The sequence below is a fragment of the Strix uralensis genome, chromosome 38 (assembly GCF_047716275.1).
Source record: "Strix uralensis isolate ZFMK-TIS-50842 chromosome 38, bStrUra1, whole genome shotgun sequence".
Taxonomy (NCBI): domain Eukaryota; kingdom Metazoa; phylum Chordata; class Aves; order Strigiformes; family Strigidae; genus Strix; species Strix uralensis.
In genome coordinates, this window is record NC_134009.1 from 246,993 (window position 1) to 269,509 (window position 22,517).

The following is a 22,517-nucleotide window of genomic DNA, read 5'->3' on the forward strand; positions in this document are numbered from 1 at the left end:
ACCGCGGTGGCAGGTGACACGCCTCTGGGATGACAGTGACCTGCCAGCACGATTTGGGAGTGCTTGGGGACAGCAGGAGGGGGGAGGATGGTGGCATTTCCCTGCAAGAGGGGGGAAAATGGTGGCAGTTCCCTCACAGGGGATGGTGGCAGCTCAGGGGACGGACACACACATGAAGGTAGCAGCTCCCTAGGGTGGAGGGGGAGCCACAGGGACATAAAGGTGGCATCTTTCTGTGGCGGGATGGATGGATGGTGGCAGCTCCCTGAGGGATGTGGGGGCACAAATCATGGGGAAGGGGACACCGATGGTGGCAGCTCCCTGCTGGGAGTGGGGAGGGACACGAAGGTGACAGCTCCCTGCGGGGAGCGGGGCAGGGAAGGTGGCAGCTCCCTGCGGGGAGGGGGGCGGCCGTTCGCCGCCCCGCCCGGGCCCGGGGGCGGGCTGGGGGCTGCCTCGGCCTCCCCGGGCCCCGCTTCCCACCCCGGGGCGGTGCCAGGGCGCGGCCGGGATTTGCATCCCCCCACCCCCTCCCGGGATCGTGTCCCCATCCCCCCCACCCCCCCACCCCGCCTCCCCCTCAGGGGGCGGGGAGGAGGGGAAAGGTTTCCCCCCCCACACCCACCCATCTCCAGTGGTGACAGGAACCGGGCGCGGCCCGTTGCGAGCGGACAGGCCGGGCCCGGGGGGCCCCGCCGAGGGGATGGCGGGGGCCCCGTGAGGGACAAAGCGAGGCCGGGGTACGGACAAAGGAGGGCGGCGGCTCGACGACAGCGGCCCTCGCCGGGCCTTTTTCCCTCTCCCCTCCACTTCCCCGTCAGGGCCGGGCCCGGAACCGGCGGCGGCCCCGGGTCGGGCCCGTCGCTGCGGCGGGGGAAGGAGGGGGGGGGGTGGGGGCCGCGGGTGGGCCCGGGCGCGGCGGGGCGGGATCGGCGGAGGAAAAGGGGGGCTCACCCGGCTCGGGCGCCGCCTCGGGCTCGGGTTCGCCGTCCCCACCCCGGTCCCGGTCCCGGGGTCGCGGCGCCGCCGCCGCTTTTGTCACTTTGGGCTGCGAGGAGGTGGAGGCCGCCATCTTGGCTCCGGCACATGCGGGGCGGCCGCCAGGCCGCTAGGCCGAGCGCCGAGCCGCGCGCGCCCGCCCGCCAGGGCGAGCGGTCGAGCGTCGAGAAAGGGAACGGGCAGAAAGCGGTGGCGCGGGGGGGGACCGGTGGCCGGGGCGGGAGGTCGAGCGCCGAGCAATCGGCACCCCGGCTGGCAGAGGCGCGGGAGGCGGCGAGAGGGAGGAGAGGGGAGCGCCGAACGATCGATCGGTGGGGTAGGGAGGGGGCGCTCCATGGCGGGGTGCGAGGCCCAGGCCTGGGCTCCGGGTACCGGACAGGGCCCCGGACAGGACGCCGGGGCCGGGGCCCATAGGGCCTGGGCTCAGGGTACAGGGCTAGGGCCTGGGCTCAGGGTACAGGGCTAGGGCTAGGGCTAGGGCTAGGGCTAGGGCCTGGGCTCAGGGTACAGGGCTGGGGCCAGCCCCGCTGTCCCTCCATGATGCCCCCTCACACCACAGGCGCCCCCGTACGGCCTGGCTGCTCCCCCCAGCCCAACTTGCCTCTCACCCAACGGGGCTCTCCCCAGCCCAGCCCTGCTCAGCCCAGCCCCATGCCCAGAGGACGGCACCACCCCATCAGCCACCACCCGGCCACCTACCGAGATGGAAAAGGCCACCCAAGGCCTTCTCCATCCGCTCACCTCTCTGCTTCTGTTCAAAACACTCCAATAAAAAGCAAAAGAGAAGCAATTTGCTGCCCAGAGTAGGGATATGGGGACATCATCCACCTCCTAAGGCGCTGCCACCCCTCCTCAGAGCAGGGGGTACAAATAACACCCGAGCACAGATTCAGACCCAAGGGGACAGAGAAAACAGCAGCAAAACCTCCCTGAAAGCCTCGCTCCTAAACAGACCGACAAGCACTACCCAAACCAGCTGAGAATTCGAGATTTTTGGCAAGAGCGATTCCAAAGTTACAGCAGGTGTTGGGAGAGAGCGAGCCCTGCAAAGGGAGACCCGGCCACACGCTGCCCGAGGCGAAGAGAAGCGACGAGGCCTGTGAGGAACGGGAAACGCTGCCGGGGCGTGGCGTGAGGAGAAGGGAACGTGGTGGAAAAGCGTGTAGGAAACCAAAATCCACCTGGATTGTGAAACAAAATCCACCTGGATCGCAAAGCAACTGTAACAAGCGCAGAGTGTTGACCTCAGCGGCGAGCAGAGAGGATCAATCCCTGCTGGAACCGTCCCCATCCACTCCCAGCACATCAGTGTGATAAACCAAGAGCCAGCCAAAGGAACTTATGGGTAAAAGTTACTCCTGGAGCCCAACATAGAAATACAGAGAGATGGAGCATATAATAGTTACGTTGGACAGTTCCTGCTCAGCTCCATCCTCCTCCTCACCTCCCCGGTGGAAGGACAGGCAGAGTCCCAGCGTGGCCACAAGCGTTTCTGTACAGTTTCTGGGCTTACGAGTTGAAAATACGCATTCAAAGCCGGCCGGTTCCGTCCGTAATCACACCAGGAAACCCCACGTGCGATGGCAAACCCCCCTGCCGTTCCCAGAGTGCATAAACAAAACCGAACCAAGAAGAGGCAGCGTGGGAAGAGGAGACAGCCCGCGAGAGCCACAGCTGAAACAAAACCAGACCCACACTGGACACTTCATTTTTCAGCATAGGGAAGCTTTGGAGGTTCAAATTCCTACTTGCCTTTGCATTCTAAGACAGCTTAAAAAGGGGTGGTAGGTGGTTAATCCTCCTACCACCAGCTTCTGTGAGGTTAAAGAAGCCACGATGGGCCAAATCCTGTCATTTTTAGGGAGTTTCAAAGCCCACAGCAGTGACTAGAGGTCACCAGGGGCTCGAGTCTCCGTGCAGTGACAGCACAGATGGTCTCATTCGGGCAGCTTTTGGGTGCTGAGGTGACACGTGCTCACATTTGCGGGGCAGTGCAGAGATTCACAAGTCCTCAAACACCTGTGAAACATCCTCACGCTAATTCTCAACAAATCACGTGCAGAAGAGGGGAGAGAAAAGCCCCTCGTAGCGGTCGACGACCTCATCGCACCTGGCAAAAGGCTCCGGTTGGATAACCTGCAGCTTTAACCCGGATTCAAGGGATGATCTGCGAGGCAGCTGGTGCCACTTCTGAGCTGCAGAGCTCAGCGTTGCCCCGTGGTCTGAAAAAATAATTCCCCAAATTTGAGCCAGATCTTCCTGAAGAAGATCCAGCGAAGGCAACATGGGGTAGGGGAAAGACCGGGACGGGCAGGTCTGCCTGATTGCTGGCTTGCTCACGGGTTCTGTCTGGGGTGAGGATGAAAGCATCTGTCTTTGCTGGCCAGCCTACGGCATCCAGAGCTCTGTGCGAGCCGATTCCTTGCCAAGGGGGGGAGTTTGCCAGCTCTCTGTCGCGCTTTTGAGTTATCAAATCATTTTAAACATGGTGCTTCCCCTCGCTGGCTCTGCTGAGGAGGACAGGCTGCTAACAAACAGCCTAAAGTTCCTCTCTTCTTTCTCTACCGGGGTGGTAAGACATAAAACCTCTCCTCGGCTTAAAAGAGCTCGAGAAAAACCAATATCAGGACTAGGAGGTCATGAGGAATCACTGTGGCAGGCGCAGGAGCTCAGCGAAATTTAATGGGGAGAGGAGAAATGCAAGAAGTAGAAGCTGTTCCTTTCTCCGCTGACATCCCGCTGGGATGCGGAGGTGGCCACGAGGCTGATTTTGAACCCGACGTGGCTGCAGTATCCGCGGGTATCCCTGGGTCATCCCAACTCAGGGCTCCCCCCCTGCAACATCCCCTTCTCCAGCAGTTACCAACCCAGGTCTCCCAAAAACATTAGGAAAGAGACAATTTCTATCCTTATTTGCCAAGACGGAAATAGGTTATTGCGACCATCTGCCTTCGAGTGCTGCCCCCAGAGATTGTCACTCCACGATTCCTGCGCTGGAAGATCTGGCTGAGAGATTTCACGCCGTCCCCTGTGGCCACAGATCAGCAGCGGTGAAAACGGAGCTCAAATTCAGGCTAAAAACTGACGTCCGGCCTCCCTGCGGCGCTGCCTACCCTCAAAAATCTTCAGAGACCAGGAGAAAAGACAATATCAAGGGCAATGGCCCACGTTATCCCCGTGCAGGGGAAGAAGGGAAGGGAAGGAGGTGGCCAACGTGAGCTTTTCAATAACCTGGAACTCGAGAAAGGAATCAAAGACGGTGGAAAGTAGGTCAGGCTGCGGGTGAGCACAGAATGAGCACGCGGGGAGAAAAATCAGAAAGGCCGACACAAAAGGAGAGCGTGACCCAAGAACTGTAACACGAGGAGGGTCCTCAGGGCACGTTAATCCGGGAGAGAGGTGGAGGTGCCTCCAACCCTCTCCAAACTCAACGGGACACGGCCCTGAGCAACATGACCTGGCTTTGAAGTTGGCCTCGCTGGCAGCCGGGGGTCAGGTTTGGACCTCCAGAAGGTTTTTCTAACCTCCGCTCATCTGCGATGAACGCGGCCACCACGGGACGCGCGGGCGTGCTCCTCGAGGGAAAGGAGGACAAAAGGCCACGTCCACAAAGCATCTCGATTCTGTGGCGGAGGGCATCCGTGATTAACCAGAGGAAGCAAAGGTCAGGGTGGAAATCGGAGCCGCTGCTGAGCTGCGCCGAGGTCTTCACTCTCAAGTTAAAGTGTCAAGGAAGAAATAAGGCGCAAAAAAAAGCCGTAAAATCTACAATAAACATCCTCTTCCAGCCCAAGTTGTGCTGGTGGAAGAGCCTTCCCCTTCTGATCTCCTCCAGCCTCTCCACAGCCTCTCGCTGAGGCACAGGCTGTGCTTGTCCCCAAGCCCTGGCACCACAAAGTCACAGGCTCCTCCTGACTCGCACATCCTGGATCAGAAGAGGCAGGGGGAGGAATCGGAGCGGCTGTGGGGTCTCTGCTCACTTGTATCTCTGAGCAGACCACACCAGGGTTCCCCCTGGACACCCCTAAAACCACTTTTGAAGGCCTTGACACTCAGACACTCTCCCTTTTTCACTCGTTGTCCACTGGAAGAAGCTCTCTGTTCTCCACATGGCCTGGAGTGCAGCTCTGCAGAGAGGGATCTGGGGCTTTTGGCTGATCAACGGGAGTCAACCATGTGCCCTTGTGGCCAAAAGGGCCACCCAGAATCACAGAATCATTCAGGTTGGAAAAGCCCCTTGGGATCATCATATCATCCGTATCCTGGCACAGTGTAGCGAACCGGTCAAAAGACGTGGTTGTCCCACATCTCGGTGTGACCTCACCTTGAGTCCTGTGGGCACTTTGGGGCTCCAAAAATCTAAGAAGGATATAAAAATATTAGAACGTGTCCAAAGGAGGGCAATGGGGGTGGTGAAAGGGCTTGTGAGGAGCGGCTGAGGATACCAGGGTTGGTCAGCCTGGAGAAGAGGGGACTGAGGGGTGACCTCGTTGCTGTCTACAACTTCCTCACGATGGGGAACGGAGAGGGAGGTGCTGATCTCTCCAGTGTCTGGCGACAGGACATGAGGGAACGGCTTAAAGTTGCATCAGGGGAAGTTCGGATTGGCCGTTAGGAAAGAGTTCTTCATGGAGAGGGTGGTCAGGCACTGGAAGAAGCTCCCCAGGGCTGAGGTCACGGCCCCAAGCCTGTTGGTGTTCAGGAAGAGTTTGGAGAACACTTAGATAAAGGGTTTAACTTTTAGGTTGTCCTGTGTGGAGTCAGGAGTTGGGCTCGATGATCCTTGTGGGTCTTGTCCAACCCAGCAGACCCTAAGAATGTTTCTGTCCGAAAGTTATGCTCTAGAGAAGAAATAGACACTTTTCAGCCAAGGCAGGACCTTGGCCATGGTCGGGGCAAGCCCCACTCCCGATTCCTCATCTGGGGGCTCAACAGGAGCAAAGCAGCAGCTGGAAGAGTTGCAGAATCATTCTCTAAGCTTGTGCCATTCAACCGACCCTCTCCTCCTCCTCCTCACAATGCGTTGGATGCACTCCAGAAGGAAAGACTCTGCACGGGGTGGAAGGTCAACCCGCAAATGCACGTTTGCTCCTGTTCCTAGACATGGTGAAACATCACGGTCGCGGCCCGGGAGCAGATCGAGAGGAGAAATCCAGCTCTAGCAGAAGACCTCACAGTTTGGGACAAGAAGGGAGATCATGAGGAGTTAAATCCGGAAAAAAAGGGGTGAAGAAGAGTGGAGGATGATGGTGCCCCGCCTGCAAAACAGTCCCGGCGACAGAGCGAGGTGAGGCAGGCTACGAGGAAGCAGAGCTGCGAGCCGTTTTGGAGAGGATGCAATTGCCTAACGCTTCCCACCGCCTGCCAAGAGGCGCCACGTGTTCTCCGAGGCGGCTGCCAATAGGTTCTGGGCCAGGAGATACACAAACAGCCTCGCTAAGGAGCCAAGCCAGGCTTTAAGGAGGCGGCTGCAGCAGCAAGACACACCTTCACCCGCCACAACATCCAGGGAAAGCCACCGCTGAGCACAGGGACCGGCCTGGAGAATCCACCAACTCCACGGGGATGGCTGGGGACAGCCCGGGAGCCAGCGTTCCCGCAGAAAAGGGTGGGGGGAAAAATAAATAAAAATAAATTTTAAAAAAACGGGTTTTCAGGCTTTTAAGCTGTTTGTAAACCGAACCAGAGCGAGTGTTGCAACCTCCCCTACGTCACAGCCCGTCCTGGGATGGGCAGGAGCCGAGATAACGTGGAGCGTGGCGCTTCAGGGAGGGTTCAGCCACATCGGGGAGGGAAACACAAACAACTGAGGGTCTAAACTTGGGACCAAAAAGGGGAGATTGAAAGATCTGGGTCTACAGAAAAGCATAAACTGTTGTCTCTGCTTATTGGGGGTAAAATGAACGGTCACGGGTTTAGATATTAAAAATACCCAAGACCCCATCGGCTTTCTAAGGGCGAGGCCTGGTGACGGCAGCGCAGATGCCGAGGGGGGCGGTGGAGTCTCCGCCAGAGCCCGCAGCAGCCACGTTCCGGTTGGTTTAGGTACCGTGGACTTGCCTGGAAGCAACGGGAGGGAACAGGTAACCTCTGAGATCCCCCCCGGTATCTCAAAACATCCTGTTTTTGCCACACACGCTCCCATCTAAACAACCAGCGCAGCCAAGTTCAGGTTCTCGCCACAGACCCAAACGCCTACTTCCTCCCTCTGACTTTTAGTTTTGCTTAAAGAGGTGGGGGGGGGTTGTTGTTTGTTTTTAAACAAGCAGCCAAGGGCGCGAGACCAGCAAGAGAGCGTCTGCTAAACCCACAGCCCTTTCCCGACACCGCTCGTCGTTTCGCCTTCGTGTCCCTCCTGTGAGCAGCTCCGGGAAGGGCAACTTCACCCCCCCCCACCCCGAGGAACGAACCGTTCGGGTCTTGGGGTGATTTGCTTACAAACCCCAAGACCAGAGAGCACCGCCATGCTCATCGAATCAATCTCCCTGCACCCGGAGCCAAATCCTCTGCCTTCGTTTCCCGCTGCAGCCTCGTTAGAAACCACGAACCGCAGCCGGCGCAGAAAACGGTTCACAAAAACGCTCCCCGAAAAAAGGGGATTTCTCCCTTCCCCCCCGTGACAGAGGGTTTCGGTTAAGGGTCTACCGATATTCTTAGCTCTTAACAGCTCGCGGGGCGTCTTGCAACGCCAGCAGAGCCCTTCTGGCCGTTCTGGAAGTGGAGAGGAAGGAAGCAGGAAGCGGTTCGCGGGGAGCTGCCTGCAGATGCCGAGCTACAACACGGGCCCGGGACGGCCCGGGGCTGCGGGCACCGCGCCACCAGATCCTCCTGCCATTATAACTTGCAAACGGCCTTTATCTCATTAACGTTGCTTAAAACCCTCTATAAATTAAGGAATTTGCATAGAACGCGTGCGGAGGACGTTAACGCTAAGCAGGTGCCCTTAAGGCAGCGCCTCGCTCCAGCCTGGCGGCAGCGGTCGAGGCGCAGAAGCAGGCGGCTCGCTCGGCCTCTCGCACGTCTCACGGGGGATTTGAAGAGACACGGGGACAAGCGGGCTTAAAAAAAACCCCGCCTAAAGTCCTCCCAGCTAGAGATTTGGCATCCCCCACCTCCAAACCCGCTTCACTGTTTGCTCAGCTGCTTCCCCGCAGCCGTACCCGGAGCAAGAGTTAAATAAATATTGCAACGCAACGGGCGCCGCGTCGTTCTTAAATCGGTTGCGACAGATACAGCGCGAAGCCAGAGCGCCCCAAAAGCTTCGTGTGGGGCTGAAAGGAAAACGAGGAGGGTTTCGACTCACGGCGAGTCGTCTCTGTGAGCTTGGGAACGTAACTAAGAGACTTCAGGGCTTGGATTTAAATACAAAAGCCCTCCACCGATCGCTATCTCCACGTGATCGGCTCCGCATTCTTTGGTTACACAACAGGTTGCTGGGCCGGGGATTTTTAAGCTTCCCAAATCTACCCGTTTTCTTGGCATTGTCCCCCAAAGACATGACTCGTAAGGGAATGCGGAGCACGCGAGTTTAAATCCAGGAGCGCAGCTTAAGGGGGTGTTTGAGCTCTGGCTTCTGGGCAGGTCGCCCTCACCCACCGCTCATCCCACATGTCCCCAACCTTATCTGGGGTTAAATACAATGCTGAAGCAGACCAAAAGTCAAGCTCTAATTCAGCTACTTTTAGCTAGAAGGACAATTCCCGACCCGATTTCTCCCACCAGACACCCACCAGCATTTCAAGGCAACTGGAGATGGGCACAGCAAGGCGCAGGAGATGTTCCCAGCCCCGGGCCAACATCACATGCTGAAAAAAAAACTTGAGTGACGTTGCCCGAACTGATAAGCGAGATCATATTTCAAGACATCAAGACATGACCCATTTTTTTTTTTTTTTTCCTAAAACTTCACATTGGGGACATTTGATATTAGATCTGCTGCGTTAAGAACGGCATTAACCTCTTCTCCGATGAGCGGCTGTTGCCAAAAGTTGGCCATTCTTTCTTCACAGAGATACTTTCCACCCTTCTTAACTACAAAATACCCAAGCCCTAGTTTTTAAAGCAGCGGCGCTATCTAGAACTGCTCGTGCCAGTGAATTCTGGGCACCGGGAGACCTAAAAATTGCCAAGCGATAGTCGCAGTCAGCAGGAACATCCAACCACTGGCAGCAGAAACGCAGCCGAGCCCCTCAAAACGCCTCTCGTTGGCATCAACCACCACCCCAGGCCAGTAACTATTCATCCTCCAAGGTCTGCCATGCCAAGAAAGAAGAGTTTGGGTTTGTTCGTATTTTAATTTGCGTTCGTTCGGCTCAAGGCTCGTTCCAAAGAGCAGCCCAGGCATGTGGAACAGTCTGGAGAGCCGGGATTACAGGCTCTTTGATATTTCAATTAAAGACAGAGAGCTTCTCGCTGCAGGGATGGATCTAACGTAGGATTAGACTGAGCAGAACCTAATGAGAAGGACTCCAAGATGCTGCCAGAAGCACCAGGTGTCAGTAGGTGGTTGTTTTTCCTAATGCACGAGCGAGTTTTTAGTCTTTGGAAGAACGTTGCCAAGTTTTTAGTGCAAACTGAGGTTTTTGGAGCCTTGCAAGGGGAAACCTGGAAGCTGTTTGGGACGGAATAGATAGTTTGAATAATGTGGAGCTCCACTAATGGAGGAGGACCAGCGCAGACCCAAATCCACTTGGGAATCCTTTATCCTTTTAACCCAAATCCTTTACGCTCTGCCCCAACAGTAACATAACACCTACGGAAAATAAGCAGCCGAGGGGCGAACGCGGATCCCTGGACCAGAGGCCGCATCCTGCTGAGCACCACCAGGCTGGACCGGTACCAGCAACCACACTCTTCTCCTTCCCTCTAGCCACACTCTGCCCCCACGATTCGCAAAGCTTTAGTGGTTTCCCCGCTGGAAACCTCGTTCCTAAACACGACGCTTTTTAATGACAAAGCCCAAAGGTCCAAAGCTCCCCAGTGGGACGCGACCCCTCCATCCACCTCAAGAGACCGACTGCCCAGCTCTTTCATCTGCTGGCATCTCCATGGGTCTGCCCCCAAACCAGCATCGGATTTCACAGGACACACGAGTGTCAACGATGGAGACGGATTAATTAACACCACGTTACGCCGATTAAACCCTTCCCTGTAAACACCACCCCCTCCAACAGGGCTCTGTTCAGCAGGACGCGATGGTTTGGGGTTATCAAAAGGTTTTCTGGCTCGCACGGGGCATTCGGGGACACTTACCGTCTCGGTAGGACTGCAGGGACTCATCTCCCCAGGACGGGGGGAACGGGGACAGAGGAGACCGTGGAATGCTGCACTCGGACATGGGGGTCATGCTCTTGCGGGGCACGAAGCCGTGAGCTTCCCTCTCTCGGCTTGGGGACGAGGGCTCCGCTCCCATCGCCGCTTGCAGCATCGGATGCTCCGATGAGTTGGCCAACAGCTCCTTGAGGATGTTGATGGGCGAGATGGTGAGTTCCCAGTTGGTAATACCAAAGTCTCTCAGGTGGGCTCTGGCGTGGCTGGAGAGACCCGCTCGCGTGTCGAACCCGGCCCCACAGAATTCGCATCGCATCAGGCTGAAAGTACTCGGGTCGAAGTTTGCAACTGCGGAAAGAAGGACAGAGAGTCAGCGACGGCGTTAAAAACCCTGGGTCAGGCCTCTGGGGACGGGGGTGGGGGTGGGTATTGCACCCGAGACAACCGCACGCCACCGGTTGTGCCGTGGCCACTACGGTTCAGGTTGACCACAGTACCATACGTACCCAATTCTTGGTGGGAGGAGAAAACCCCACTGATTAAAACAAGAAAATAGAAAGCACGGTGAATTGAATACATACTACCTTTTTTCTTCTTCTTTTGGAAGGAAAATTTTTGCTCAATAGCTTTCACTTCTTCCGCCGAGATGAAGTGACGGACGTTGTAGCTCACCCCCACCCTGTTGAGGTGGCCCCGCACGTGGTTCGCCAGCCCGATCCCGTTGTGAAACCTGTCTGGGCAGTAGGGACATTTCCTCTCCTCGTTCTTCAGCATGGGCGAGTCGGAGTCCAAGAGGTCATCGAGCTCCAGAGGACCCTCCAGAGGAGCATCCAACAGGAGCATATCCAAGGGAAGGGGCTCTTCCATCATGAATTCCCGGGAAGCGAGCGTCGTTTTCTTCTTGTACGGTTTCCCCCGGGGCCGCTTCGTCGCCTTGGGGTGCAGGTTCACCTCCTCCAGGAGGATGATGGGCACCATCTTCCGCAACTGCTGCTGCTGCTCCTCCGAAGCTATCGAAGAGTCAGTGGCTTTCAAGGTGTCTCTGAACGTCCTCTTGAGGTCCAAGGCAGCTTGAGGGATGGTGACGGGTTTGACGCCTCTGTTCTCGCTCAAATCTATTTCTGTGCTTACGGAGATCTCCTCTTCCATGCTCCCAGCATCGTTGGCCAACATCCACTTGTGCCTAAGCTCCTCCAACCCCGTTGGGTGGCTCCTGAGACCGTCGCCTTCTCCTTCAAGGTGCTGAGCTGCTGCTTTTTTTTTCAGCTGCTGCAGAGCAAACTGGGAATAAGCTTTAGCGGAGGGAAAACCAGACAACCCCAGGTTTTTGTGCGGGGCAGCGTACGGAGCTGCCTTCCTGGCATGAAAGCCGGATGTTTGATAGTCCTTTTTACTAGCCCCGTTGCTTTTCTCGTGTCTTGGGTGAGTTAGGGCAAAACCGTGGACAGCTTCGTAATGCGAGGCGCTTTCTCGGTGAGGCGGAGGGAAAAGCCGGTCTGCTTTGCCAAAATAATCTGTCTCTGCAAACCGGCCTGGCCTGGCCGGGCTGTAGGCATCTCTGCTCGTTCCTGGTTGATTGGGATCATCCTCATACACCTCCGTGTCCCAGGAGAGCTGGGAATGGGCATATTTCATGTGCTCCTTGAGGATGTTCTCGTTGGGGGCTGGGAAGCTGCAGAGCATACAGGTGCTGAGCCCTTTGCCGCTGCCGTGAGGTGGAACCTGCATCTGCAGGGACATGTGCTCATTTGGTTTGAAGTGTTTGTAGATGCCGTGCACGGGGCTATCCCGTATTTCTCCACTGCCCGCGCTTCCAAAGAGATTCATGTTCTTTGCCCCTTGGTCCTTCCTCTCCTTGACGTGCATCTTGGCGTGCTGGACAAAAATCTTGGAGGAATTTGTGCCGAAGACGCACTTGGGGCACTGCAGCCGGGCTTCCCGGCCTTCGTCCGGAAACTCGTTCAACTTCTGAATCTCTTCGATAATTTTTTCCCTCGATTCTTGGTGGAGCCTTTTGTGCTGCTCCAAGGACGTGGGGTCTCCAAAGGCCCACCCGCACTCGTTGCAGCAGAACTGACACTGCCCTCCCAAAGCATCTCTGTCTTGGTCCCTCCCTGGTCCACGATTATGCTGAAGCATGTGATCCATCAAATGTTCCTTTTTCTTGAAGTAAATGCTGCACTCGATGCAGGTGTACACTGTCGGGTCCTCCTCCGGACCCAGCTCCTCTTTCCCCTGCTCCTCCAACAAGACACTGCACACGTAGGGCCTCATCTCGATGTCGTAGGAGCTGCAGGGAGCGGGCTCCAGGGACATCAACGGGATCCGCTCCACTGAGTCTTCGGCATTTACCGTCCAGGACTGTTTGCCGACGGCGAGGTCTGCGCCGAGCTGAAGACCCGGCTTCTGGATTGTCCACTCTGCCGCGTTGAGCTGGTTGATCTCGCCCAAGTCCGAGTCAACCATCAGCCCCTTCCTGTGGGATGAGGAGCTCTCCAGGGATTTGGACTTGCCGAGGACAGGGTTTAGCGTTTTTCTGAACACCGTCGGCGTCAGCGGAGGAGGCACTTCACGCACAGGCTGTCCCCGAAAGGGCAAGTTGGTTGCTACATCTGTCGGCTTGTTTATGTCTTTGTAGTGAGGACTTGGGCTTTTGTTGGGTCTAGAAATCCAGTCGACCCTCTGGATTCCCCTCTTGCTTTTATCTAAGTGCTCTTTGCTGAGGCCTTCAAGTTGCTTTGGTTCATTTTTAAGATACTTCTCTTCCCCGCCGCCGACCGATGCCCCAGTGCAAGGGCTGGGGGTCTCCGCTGCCGCCTTGCTGCCCTCCAGCTCCTCGGAGTCGCTCTCCAGTTGCTCAGGATCCACCTGCACGGTATTTACAACCTGGGGCTCCACGGCGAACGCCGACTCCTTTACGCACCGCGCGTCCTTCGAGTCCTTCAAGCCAGAGAGTCTCTCTAAAGTGCTTTCTTCTCTCCCATCGCCCGCTCTCGTCTCCAGGGCGGAGGCGTCCCAGGTCACGCTGCCGGACACCGTCATGTTTCGCAGGTCTAGGGAGCTCCTGGCATCCGTTCTGTACAAAGCCTTCTTGAACTCCAAATGCTCTTCGTTCGTGGAGCTGTAAATAAGTTTTGAGAGTTAATAACCCGTTAATGGGTTAGTACAAACATTGCCATTTACAAAAGGGTTGTCCCAGAACCAGAGCGAGCCTGCAGGGTGTTACGGCATAACACAGGCTGGGGATTTCACGGTGACTCCCACGTCACCCCAAATATTAAAGACTTGGGACAAAAATGAGCCTGTCCCTTCCCTCGAATCATTTCAGCATCTTCTCCTGGATTTGCTCCAAGCTCCTTTCAGCGATGGCTGCATCTGCTCCCTATGGCGGCCCTGCCACGTTCATGCCAGGCACAACAGGAGCGCTGGGTTCCATCACCACATCACCGATCCCTGCCCTGGGCCAGAAGTCGTCTTCCTCTCGCTCCACCCCACTCTCTGCTTCTCCTTCCCTTTCCCCTCTTAACTTCTCGGCATGCTTGGACACCTTATTGCCTCCTTTTTACCCAGCTCAACAGGGATATTTGCTCTTAGCGATGACACTTACTGCTATCAGGCCAAAACAGGCCAACGAGCTCTTCAAAGTTGCAGAAAAATAGATTTAAGTGTCGACGTGGACCAAACCAAAGGTCTCTGGGACCAAAGGATGGTTTGTCTCCATGATTAAATGAAAGTCCCTGGGTGATCCCTCTCCACTGCAGGAGTGGGAAGTCTTTCTTCCCTGTGCAGAAGCCACCATGGATCAAGGCGGTTCCTCCTCATCCTCTTCCAAACCCTCCACAAGCATCCCAAAGTTGGGAAGGCCCCATCAAGCAGCTGGAGAACATGGGCCTCCATGCAATGAGCTCTACAGTGGGACAGGGTGGCCTCAGGCGGGTGCTGCAGGTACCACCATGGCACCGAAGACACGTCGGGTGTTCAAGAGGGGCTGAGCACACCCATGGCCAGTCCCAGCCTGGTGGTTTTGAAAGTCCTATGTTGGGCTTGGAGGCTTTTTCAGGGAAGAAGGGACATGGTGAGGGCCATGAGGGAGAAACAGAGGCACTTGATGTTCTCTGAGATGCCTCCAATGATCTACAAGAGCCTCAAGCTTCTGCTGGGGTAGCAAGAGGCTCCATGGAGAAGCAGAGAGCCTCAAATGGCACCAGATCCCCACATTTAGGCTTCTGAACTGGGGCCCAAAGGATCCAGGAGCCGCAATATCCCTGATAGCAGCTTCACAGAGGTTTGGCAGATGCCAGCTCCAGAGCCAAGCAGACTCAGGGTGTCCACGGAGCTGCAGACCCCTCCACACCTCAATCCCTGCCCTGAGGATGTGACCCAGCTTCTTGTCCTCCACAGCCAGCTTCACACCCGGCTTCTCCCTCTACGCAGCACCCGTGGCACGGAGGCACGGCCAAGAGTGGGATGCAAACCACCACATCCCGGCTCCTACCCGCTGCTAAACCATCCCTAGGGAAGAAATTTCCCAGATCGCAGAGCCTGATACCCGGAGAAGCCCGGTGCCTCGAGCCCTCGTGCAAGGAGCTGCTCCAGGGCCAGCAAAACACTATCTCACGGGTCAAGTTGTGCTGCCAGGAGAACAAAGCGCCTTTGTTGGAGACAGCAGGGCTGCCAGTTCCACACGGTTCTCGCTCTGCCTCTCTCTCTCCTTCTTTTTAAACCTATTTATTTCCAGCTTGTTCCTGAAAAAAGCCAAGTTTAGGGGTCCCACCCCACCACCTTCACCCTCCCAGCTCCAAATCTTTCCCTATTTTGACTTGAGAGAAGTTACTGCGGACTGGAAGACGGACTCGCCATTGTCTGTGGTGTGATATCAGGGAAATGTGATTCCCATATGCACTGTAAACCCTGCAAACGTTATTAAAAATAACTTGCTAAGGAAACCGCTGGCCCAGGAAGGATCAGTCAACAGCAGATACTAAAATAAGCCCATTAAAACGTGCTGGGCATTGGTTACGTTGCTAAACAGGTTAAGTCACTGATTCTGAGCCAGGCGCGCGTCCCTGGTGCCACGAGGAGGGACAAGGACCGTTGCCCTGCAGGAGCCTTGGGCTGGCACCCCAAAATGTGCCTTTTCAGGGTGCTGAGAGCTATTTGGGACACCTCTTGGCAACTCTGGGACACCCAACGCAACCAAATCAAGCGTCCACCTCCCAGCATCTCGCTCTCTCCCTCACAGCAGGGACAGTCCCAGCGGCACCGAGGGGAACTGGGAGGGCTCCGAGGGGTAATTTAGGGCAGGCAGAAGCAGGGTGGTTGTCGGGAAGCAGGACAAAGGAGATGAATTAGAGCAGCCAGCACTGCTCTGAGCAAGGGGACTGGGCTGGCTGGCTCTGAAGGGACCTGCTGATGACCTCAGTGGTGGGACAACCCTCTTTGGGGGAGCTGTTTTGGGGTTTTGTGTAACTGGAGTACCATCAGCAAGGGGAGATGGGCTCCCGGGCGCTCCCCGCTCTGTGACATCCCTTGGGAACTTACCCGAGTTCGGTCCTGTGAGCTGTGGCTGGGACGGCACCGGAGAGGGCAGGATCAGGCTCATCTGCAACAAAGAGGAAAGCTCCAAGGTCAGTGCCCAAGTGAGGCTTCTTCAACGCAATTTGCAATAAAGTGATTATTTTTGTGTGTTAAAAAAGCTTTCCCAGCAGATAAACCCCCTCCGCTCCTGCTGCCCGTCCTTCCCTCCTACAGCCGGGTCTGGATTACTGGAGGATTTCCGAGCCACACTTAAGAGGGTTTAATCCCGCGCACAACTATTTGATGTATAATCGTTCCTGCAGCTAAGCAGTTTAACGGGAAGATGCACACGCCGCTGGCCGTGCTCCCGCCACCCCTGCTCGCCTGGGAGGTATCCGGCGTGGAGCTGCGGCCGAGCGGCCGGACAAGGGTTGTCTTGGTCCACCCTACGGAGAAGATTGGTTCCCCCGGCTCTACGGACGGGGCTCACGAGCCTCCCCAGCGCCGGCACACTTCCCTGCCCTTGGACCGGCACGCAGGGCTTCTCCGCCTGCCCGAGCGTCATTTGGGACTCAGAGGAGCTTCGCTTCAGGGTTTGCTGAACCCCCAGGATGGCTCCTGGGTTAAATCACCTCCAAACCTGCTCACGAGAAGACGCAAGGCAGGATTTCAGGCAGCAGCGACAGGCAGGCAGATGCCTCCTGAAGATCTGTAGGGTCTGCCGAGCTCTATCAGACCCAGTTACATCCTCAAGAGGAGGAAAGTCTTTGGCTGCGTCCAATGAAGACGTCTAGATGGAATCTACCTGGCCCAGAGGCTCCATCAGCCGGGGCTGGGCTCAGGGCAGGACGTGGGGGTCTCGCTCCTCGTGCCGGATCCCTCCAGCCACGCGTCACCTGTGTGGAAAACGCGGACTGGCTTGTTATTACAGGTGAGGCTGGGAGCTGGGGAAGCTGAGGCATAACTGGGTGAATCCACATTGTTTCCTGCTGCAAACCAGCCCCAGGCAAGCAAGCGTGCTGCTGGGACAAGGAACTGTCCCATGTCCCTGCTCCCCTCATCATCATCATCATCATCTTGGGTCATGGATACCCAGCAGCCCAGCCCTAGGCAAGCACATGTGCTGCTGGGACAAGGGACTGTCCCATGTCCCTGCTCCCATCATCATCTTGGGTCATGGGATGCCCAGCAGCCCAAGAGTTGCCTGGGGCTCACCAGTGTGGTGGAAATAACTCGGAGGCCACGGGAAGGAGGCGTCCACAGCTTGGTGGAGGCTGCAGATCCAGCACAGACCATGCCTGGGGCTTATGGACGTGCAAAGAGCAGCTCAGCCCCCACCACGCACCGACCAAGGACCCAGAGAGCCTCTAATGTTGAACAAAAAGATGAGAGAGAGCAGGATCGAGCTGCACGGCCTGGGAAGGAAATGGGGAGCACTCTGGAAACACACGGCCAAGGAGATGGGGTTTGCTGCAAGGGTCTCCGGGCTCAGCCCGTGAGAGCCCAAACTGCCCTCCAGGATGGACGCGGTCGCTCACAGTTTGCATTTATTTTATGGATTACTGGTTATGTGCCGTAAAACCAGGAGGAACGCGGTGTTCAGGCCACCACACTGGTTATGGAGATGGGAAAGACAGGGCAGGACCTGCTCTGAAAGCAGAGGAGAGACATGAAAAGCCGGGGTTGGCTTCCTGTCCTCCTGAAAATCTTAGGTGAGCCACCCTAGAGGCGAGATTTTTAGGGCTGAGCATCTCCGACGTGTAGGTCTCATCCAGAGATGATGGGGTTGGAGCACTTTCATCTAGATGCAGAGCTGGGATCACGCACGTTGCCAGGATTTATCTGGCGTCGGCGCTGTCAGAGCCCGTCCCAGAGAGGTGGCAGCGTCCCTGGCTCCCAGATCAGGTCCTTTTGGCTTCAAAATTATTCCGGAAATGGCCAGCGGGATCCAGGGCCAAGCTGCCAAGGTCACAGAAGACCAGCAGCATTCATTCAGGAAGGCCTGAGTCACCAACCGGCCAGGGTGGGAATGCTGGGGGAAAGGACAGGGGAAAAAAAACCCAGCTCTCCCAAATCAGCAGATTTTAAACCCATAAATCCCCAGCGCGTGGATGGAGAGGGGCAGAGAGCACCGATCACTGAGAAAAGACAGTGGCAGGAGCCTTCCAGGGACTCTTTTGTTCTCCAGAGCTCCAGCACCGCTCCTATTTTTAGAAACTGTCTCCTTTAGAGGAAAACATGCGGTGATTTATCTTTCTCCTGATGAGCACGTAACTGCACTCCCTGCAAATCCTGGTTTCTTGGAAACAGCGAGAGATGAGGGAGTTTAATGTCTTGGACTTAGGAGGCTCAAATTTACCCTCTATGGTAATCCAGCAAGAGCTGCTCCTCTAACCACAGGAGCGCGGCTGCAGCGTCTCCCGAGAGAGCGTGGCAAATCAGAATTCATTTCTGAACTCGCAGGCTCTGCTCCAAGAGGTCAAGCACCCTCATATCGGGGTCACGGGTCTCTCCGCTGTTTTTCCTCTATCCCAAGAGTTAAAACAACCCGGCCAGAACATCAAGACACTTTCAAAATCGAGCCATCACATGAGCCCGTGGCCAAAACACACACAAGAAATGAGAGAAAAAGGGAAAAACCTGTGAATTTTCCAGTACGGGAGCAGTTATGTGGAGACCAGGAGTCTCCTCAACACGGTGGACCCAGCTCTAGACAAATTCAGCAACAGACAAATACCAACATCTCCAGAAGAGACATAAAAGCCCTGACTCATCGAGGCTGTCACAGTCAGGGTTGATAAGCAGAGGTTAGCAACATGCTCAAGAGGCTCAATCATGTATCCGGGTGCAAAAATTTTGCCTAAACCTTCACCACCACCCCCAAGACCACCAGGATGTACCTTGAGGTGCTTCTCCACGTCACCGCTCGGATGACAGATGCTTCCTACACAAAGGGTCTGGTTTATTTTGTACTGGAGCTACTCAACATGTATTTTAAGACTAACGAAACACCAAACGGCAGCTGTGATCATGAGCAAGGTTGCCCCGCTGCATCAGGAGATCACAGAGATGCTGATAGATCCAACGTCCAATGAAGTGAGCCCAATGAAGGTCCCCAGCCATCGGGGACTGGAGGACGTGATGGATGAAGACAGGCTGGGGGAGTTGGGCTCGTTCTGCTTCAAGATGAGAGCAAGAAGGTGCTGCCTACAGCCACTAATTGGAGGGTGTAGAGAAAACGAAGCCAAACTCCTCCTGGACACGCGCAACAAGAGGACAAGGAAGTCACAACATGGGAAGCTCTTCCGTGTGAGAGTGGGGGATGCCGGGAGATGCTCAAAACTCAACTTGATAGGGCTTGAGCAACCTAACTATGAAGTTGGCTGTGCTTTGAGCACAGGGGCAGGATGAAAACCTCTGGAGGGTCCTTCCACCCTCAATTATTCTGTGACTTTCGAATTAAAAACCTGAAGAAGGAAGTTCAAGACTCTAAAGCCAAGTGGTCTTTTGGATGGTGGTTTCCATCAAGACACTAGACCACTTCAAAACAGGGAGAGGTTCTCTCTTCTGAAGAGTTTAACTGAGAAACTATATTCCCCTGGAAGTTTTCTACCCAGCTCCCAAAAAATGTCTAGTGACAGTCTAGAAGAGCATAAAGAAGCGACAATTTAAAGAAAACTAAAATCTAAAAACCAGCATTATTTCCCAAACTTCAAAAGCTGTCCAACTGCGTACAGCTCCATCCCCTGAATACAACAGAAGGTTTCCCTTCCACACAGTCCTCCAAGATGGGAGGAAGGAACCCTACCTGACCTCCACGTGCTTTCCACATCTCGTAGCTCAGTGATAAAGGATGAGGAGGGAGACTCAGCTCCGACTCAAGCTCTCCAGCAGCTCCCAGATCAGGTGGGTTCCTGCTGCAGAAGGACCAGCACTTCCAAATGACATCGGTCTGAGGATGGGGTGAACCAGTCTCCAGTCAAGGGAGGTTAAAAAAAAGCTCCTCCAGAGAGTGATGACTTGGTTTAGACCTCAACTGGACTCTTCAAAAATCAAAAATTAAGCAAATGGGACAGGAATTTACAATACCACTTTTTTGAGCAATCTGAGGGCTTCCAAGAACCCCCAAAACCAGGTGAGCACCTCCAAAAAGCTGAGCCTCCACATGGTCTCCCAGGCTTTGTTTTTTTTCCAGCTATCTAAATGAACTGAAAATGAGGCAAAAAGAGATATTTTAGCTCCTCTACAGCCAGGCTGAGGGACCTTGCCATTTAAGCAATGGTATTAGGCAAGGGGTGAGTTATTGCATCATCTTCCGAGTAACACAAGATGTCGTAAGGCATGGTTTAGCTCTGGAATTAAAGCCTAGCTCCTACTTAAGGCTCACACTTTAATCTCGGGTGTTTAATCTGAGAGCAAAAGGTACCAGAAGAATCGTTCATTGGCATGAGCAGCTCATACAACTTCTGCATATTGTAAATAACCTGGAAAAAAAAAAAAATTTTGGCTTGACACGTGGCCTTTCGTGGCCCAAAAAAACACAAGAGCAACTGGCAGTGCTGAAAAAAAAAACAACAAATGGGCCCGTGCAGTGGGATTAGTGCTCGACAGCCGCAGGAAAACACCGTGGCCCCACGCCGTGGTGGTGCCGGAGCCAAGCGGTGGCCCGGCGAGCAGCTCGGTGTTCACCGGCGTGCTACCACCCAGCCTGGCCACGGGGATTTCTGCCGCATCGGATGGGTTTGTTACCAGCACAACGAGGAATCCCACGCTGGAAACGTTCAGTCACCCAGGACTACACGATGGCCAAGAAATAAGGGGCGGGTTCCAGCCCCCAGCACCGTAGGAGCTATTTAGTTCCCCAAAAGCTCGCTGGAAATGCGGGGAAACAGGAGCTTCATTTCCCACATCCCAGCCCATCTCTACATCCATCCCATGGCCCCAAATTTGGCTCTTCCAGCCCAAAGCAGCCGTGTGAGACCACCTCTCCAAGGTCCCATCCATGCTGGCAGAGCCACGGCAGGTCCAACCCAAGCTGGGCTTGTGTTTGCAGAGCAAACAGCGGCGTTCGGTGGGCAAAGGTGCCGGCAGCGCTTTTGCTCGGCAATCCTGACATCCCCGGGCACAAGCGCGTGGCTCCGGGCTGAGAGAGGGCAACAGGAGAAGCAGAACATGGAGATCCTGCAAAAAAAAGGTGCAACTGGCAGCTCTTTCCTCTCTAACTCACTCTAAATAGGGCTGACAGCTCCCACGGGAAGGCAGGGCTTTGCACGAGCACCATGAGATGCTCCACGGCAGCTTTTCCCTCGCACAACCAGCATCCCCCCGTCCACCAAAAGCACCTGGATGAGCAAACTGGGTGCTCCGCGTGCGTCAGGCTCAGCCTGGAGCCGTTTGGGTGGCCACCCATGCCAGATTCAAGCTCTTGGATGGTATTTCTGCCCCAGGGCAGACACTGCTCCTCCATCCCAAGCAAGTGCAGAGCAATGCCGGGCTCAACAGCCACTCTCCAGCAGAAATCATTTCACCCACGGCCGCACGCAAGCGTCCAAACGCTCTCCCCGGAGCCAGGCGAGACGATGGCGTTCTCCGACCCTTTGCTGTGGCTTGCCAGAAGCAAGCTGGAGATTTTCGCTCATGCTCCTGAATACAGATGAGCTGGCGTGAGGACAGGCTTTGCTGGGGGAGGGCTTGGCCGGATACACGAACTTCACATTTCCTCCTCAAAACGGGCACGTTTGGGGTTGGTTTTCCTGCGTGTAGCTCCAGGTCTTGCTCCGATGAAAGCTCTCGGCTGTTTGCAGATAGAAACGAGACACGTTTCTTTCTCCTTTGCGCTGCGTGGCAGTTCAGGGCAGTATTTAAGGCCGCTCCTAAGCCTGCGGGCAGGTGACCTTGAGGACAGGAGCTCTTCAAAGCACGACGTGCTGGCAGCACATCGCGTCTCATCTGATTCGGGCTTAGCCGGCTGCTGACGGAGCCGGGGATGGTGTCGTTGCGTTCACGCGACACCGGCAGCTCCACGTTCGCTTCTGCTTGGGCTTCCCGGGAGCGACGCGGGTCCCTTCACCCCTCTGCAGGCGCAGGGTGCTGGAAGTTCGTGTATTTAAGGGCTGGAAACGCCCAGGGTTGTGCAACCAGCATCCAGGTGCTGGTATTTCTGCTGCTGGACTTTGCACGGGCAGGAAAAGGCACCGCAAAGGGTCCAAGCGACAGCAGAGCATGAAGAGCAGAGCAGATAAAATCTTATGGACCCAACGTGTCTGCTCTAGTAGCGGGAGATGAACGCTGCGGGCTTGCACACAAGGGGATCAGCTCGTGGCAGCAGGATGAATAACAAATAACCCACCGCTGGGAGCTGCCTGTGCTTTAACCCACGCTCTGGCCTGGGACTTTGCTCAGCTCAGGGCAGCAGCTGGACTCGGGAGCTTGGAGGACTCTGTATCATCGCTGCAAGGGGGGTGAAGCAGATTCTGCTGATGAAAGAACAACATTCAGCTCCATAATGGGGTGAAAAACCCAATGCAGGGGTAAGAGCATCCTGGAGGGACACAGCTCAGTGCTCCCCAGCCAAAGGATCCCTCGTTTTTTACTGCGCCGGTGCTACCTTCCACCAAATTATCCCCCCATCGACTCACCAAGGCCACACCGAGCTGTATTAATCCCAGCACGAGCAGAACTATGCGTACGTGGTCCCTCCAGCTCCTCGAGCTGCTTAGCAATGCTGGAGA

General features: G+C 55.7%; 1 protein-coding gene across 15 annotated transcripts in view; it reads right to left on the minus strand.

The window, feature by feature from the left end:
* Positions 1–22,517, minus strand: part of WIZ (WIZ zinc finger) — a 57,611-nt gene that overhangs the window by 7,877 nt on the left and 27,217 nt on the right. For 8 of the 15 annotated variants that reach the window (XM_074854857.1, XM_074854855.1, XM_074854854.1 and 5 more), the window contains 3 exons: positions 15,811–15,871; positions 10,776–13,390; positions 10,252–10,617 (listed from right to left, as the gene is read on the minus strand). In XM_074854857.1, coding sequence (XP_074710958.1) covers positions 10,252–10,617; positions 10,776–13,390; positions 15,811–15,871 — 3,042 coding nt within the window. Of the gene's footprint in view, positions 1–954; positions 1,088–10,251; positions 10,618–10,775; positions 13,391–15,810; positions 15,872–16,591; positions 16,665–19,594; positions 19,753–21,128; positions 21,182–22,517 lie in introns of those variants that run through there. The other 7 variants (XM_074854851.1, XM_074854852.1, XM_074854860.1 and 4 more) reach the window with 6 other exon arrangements.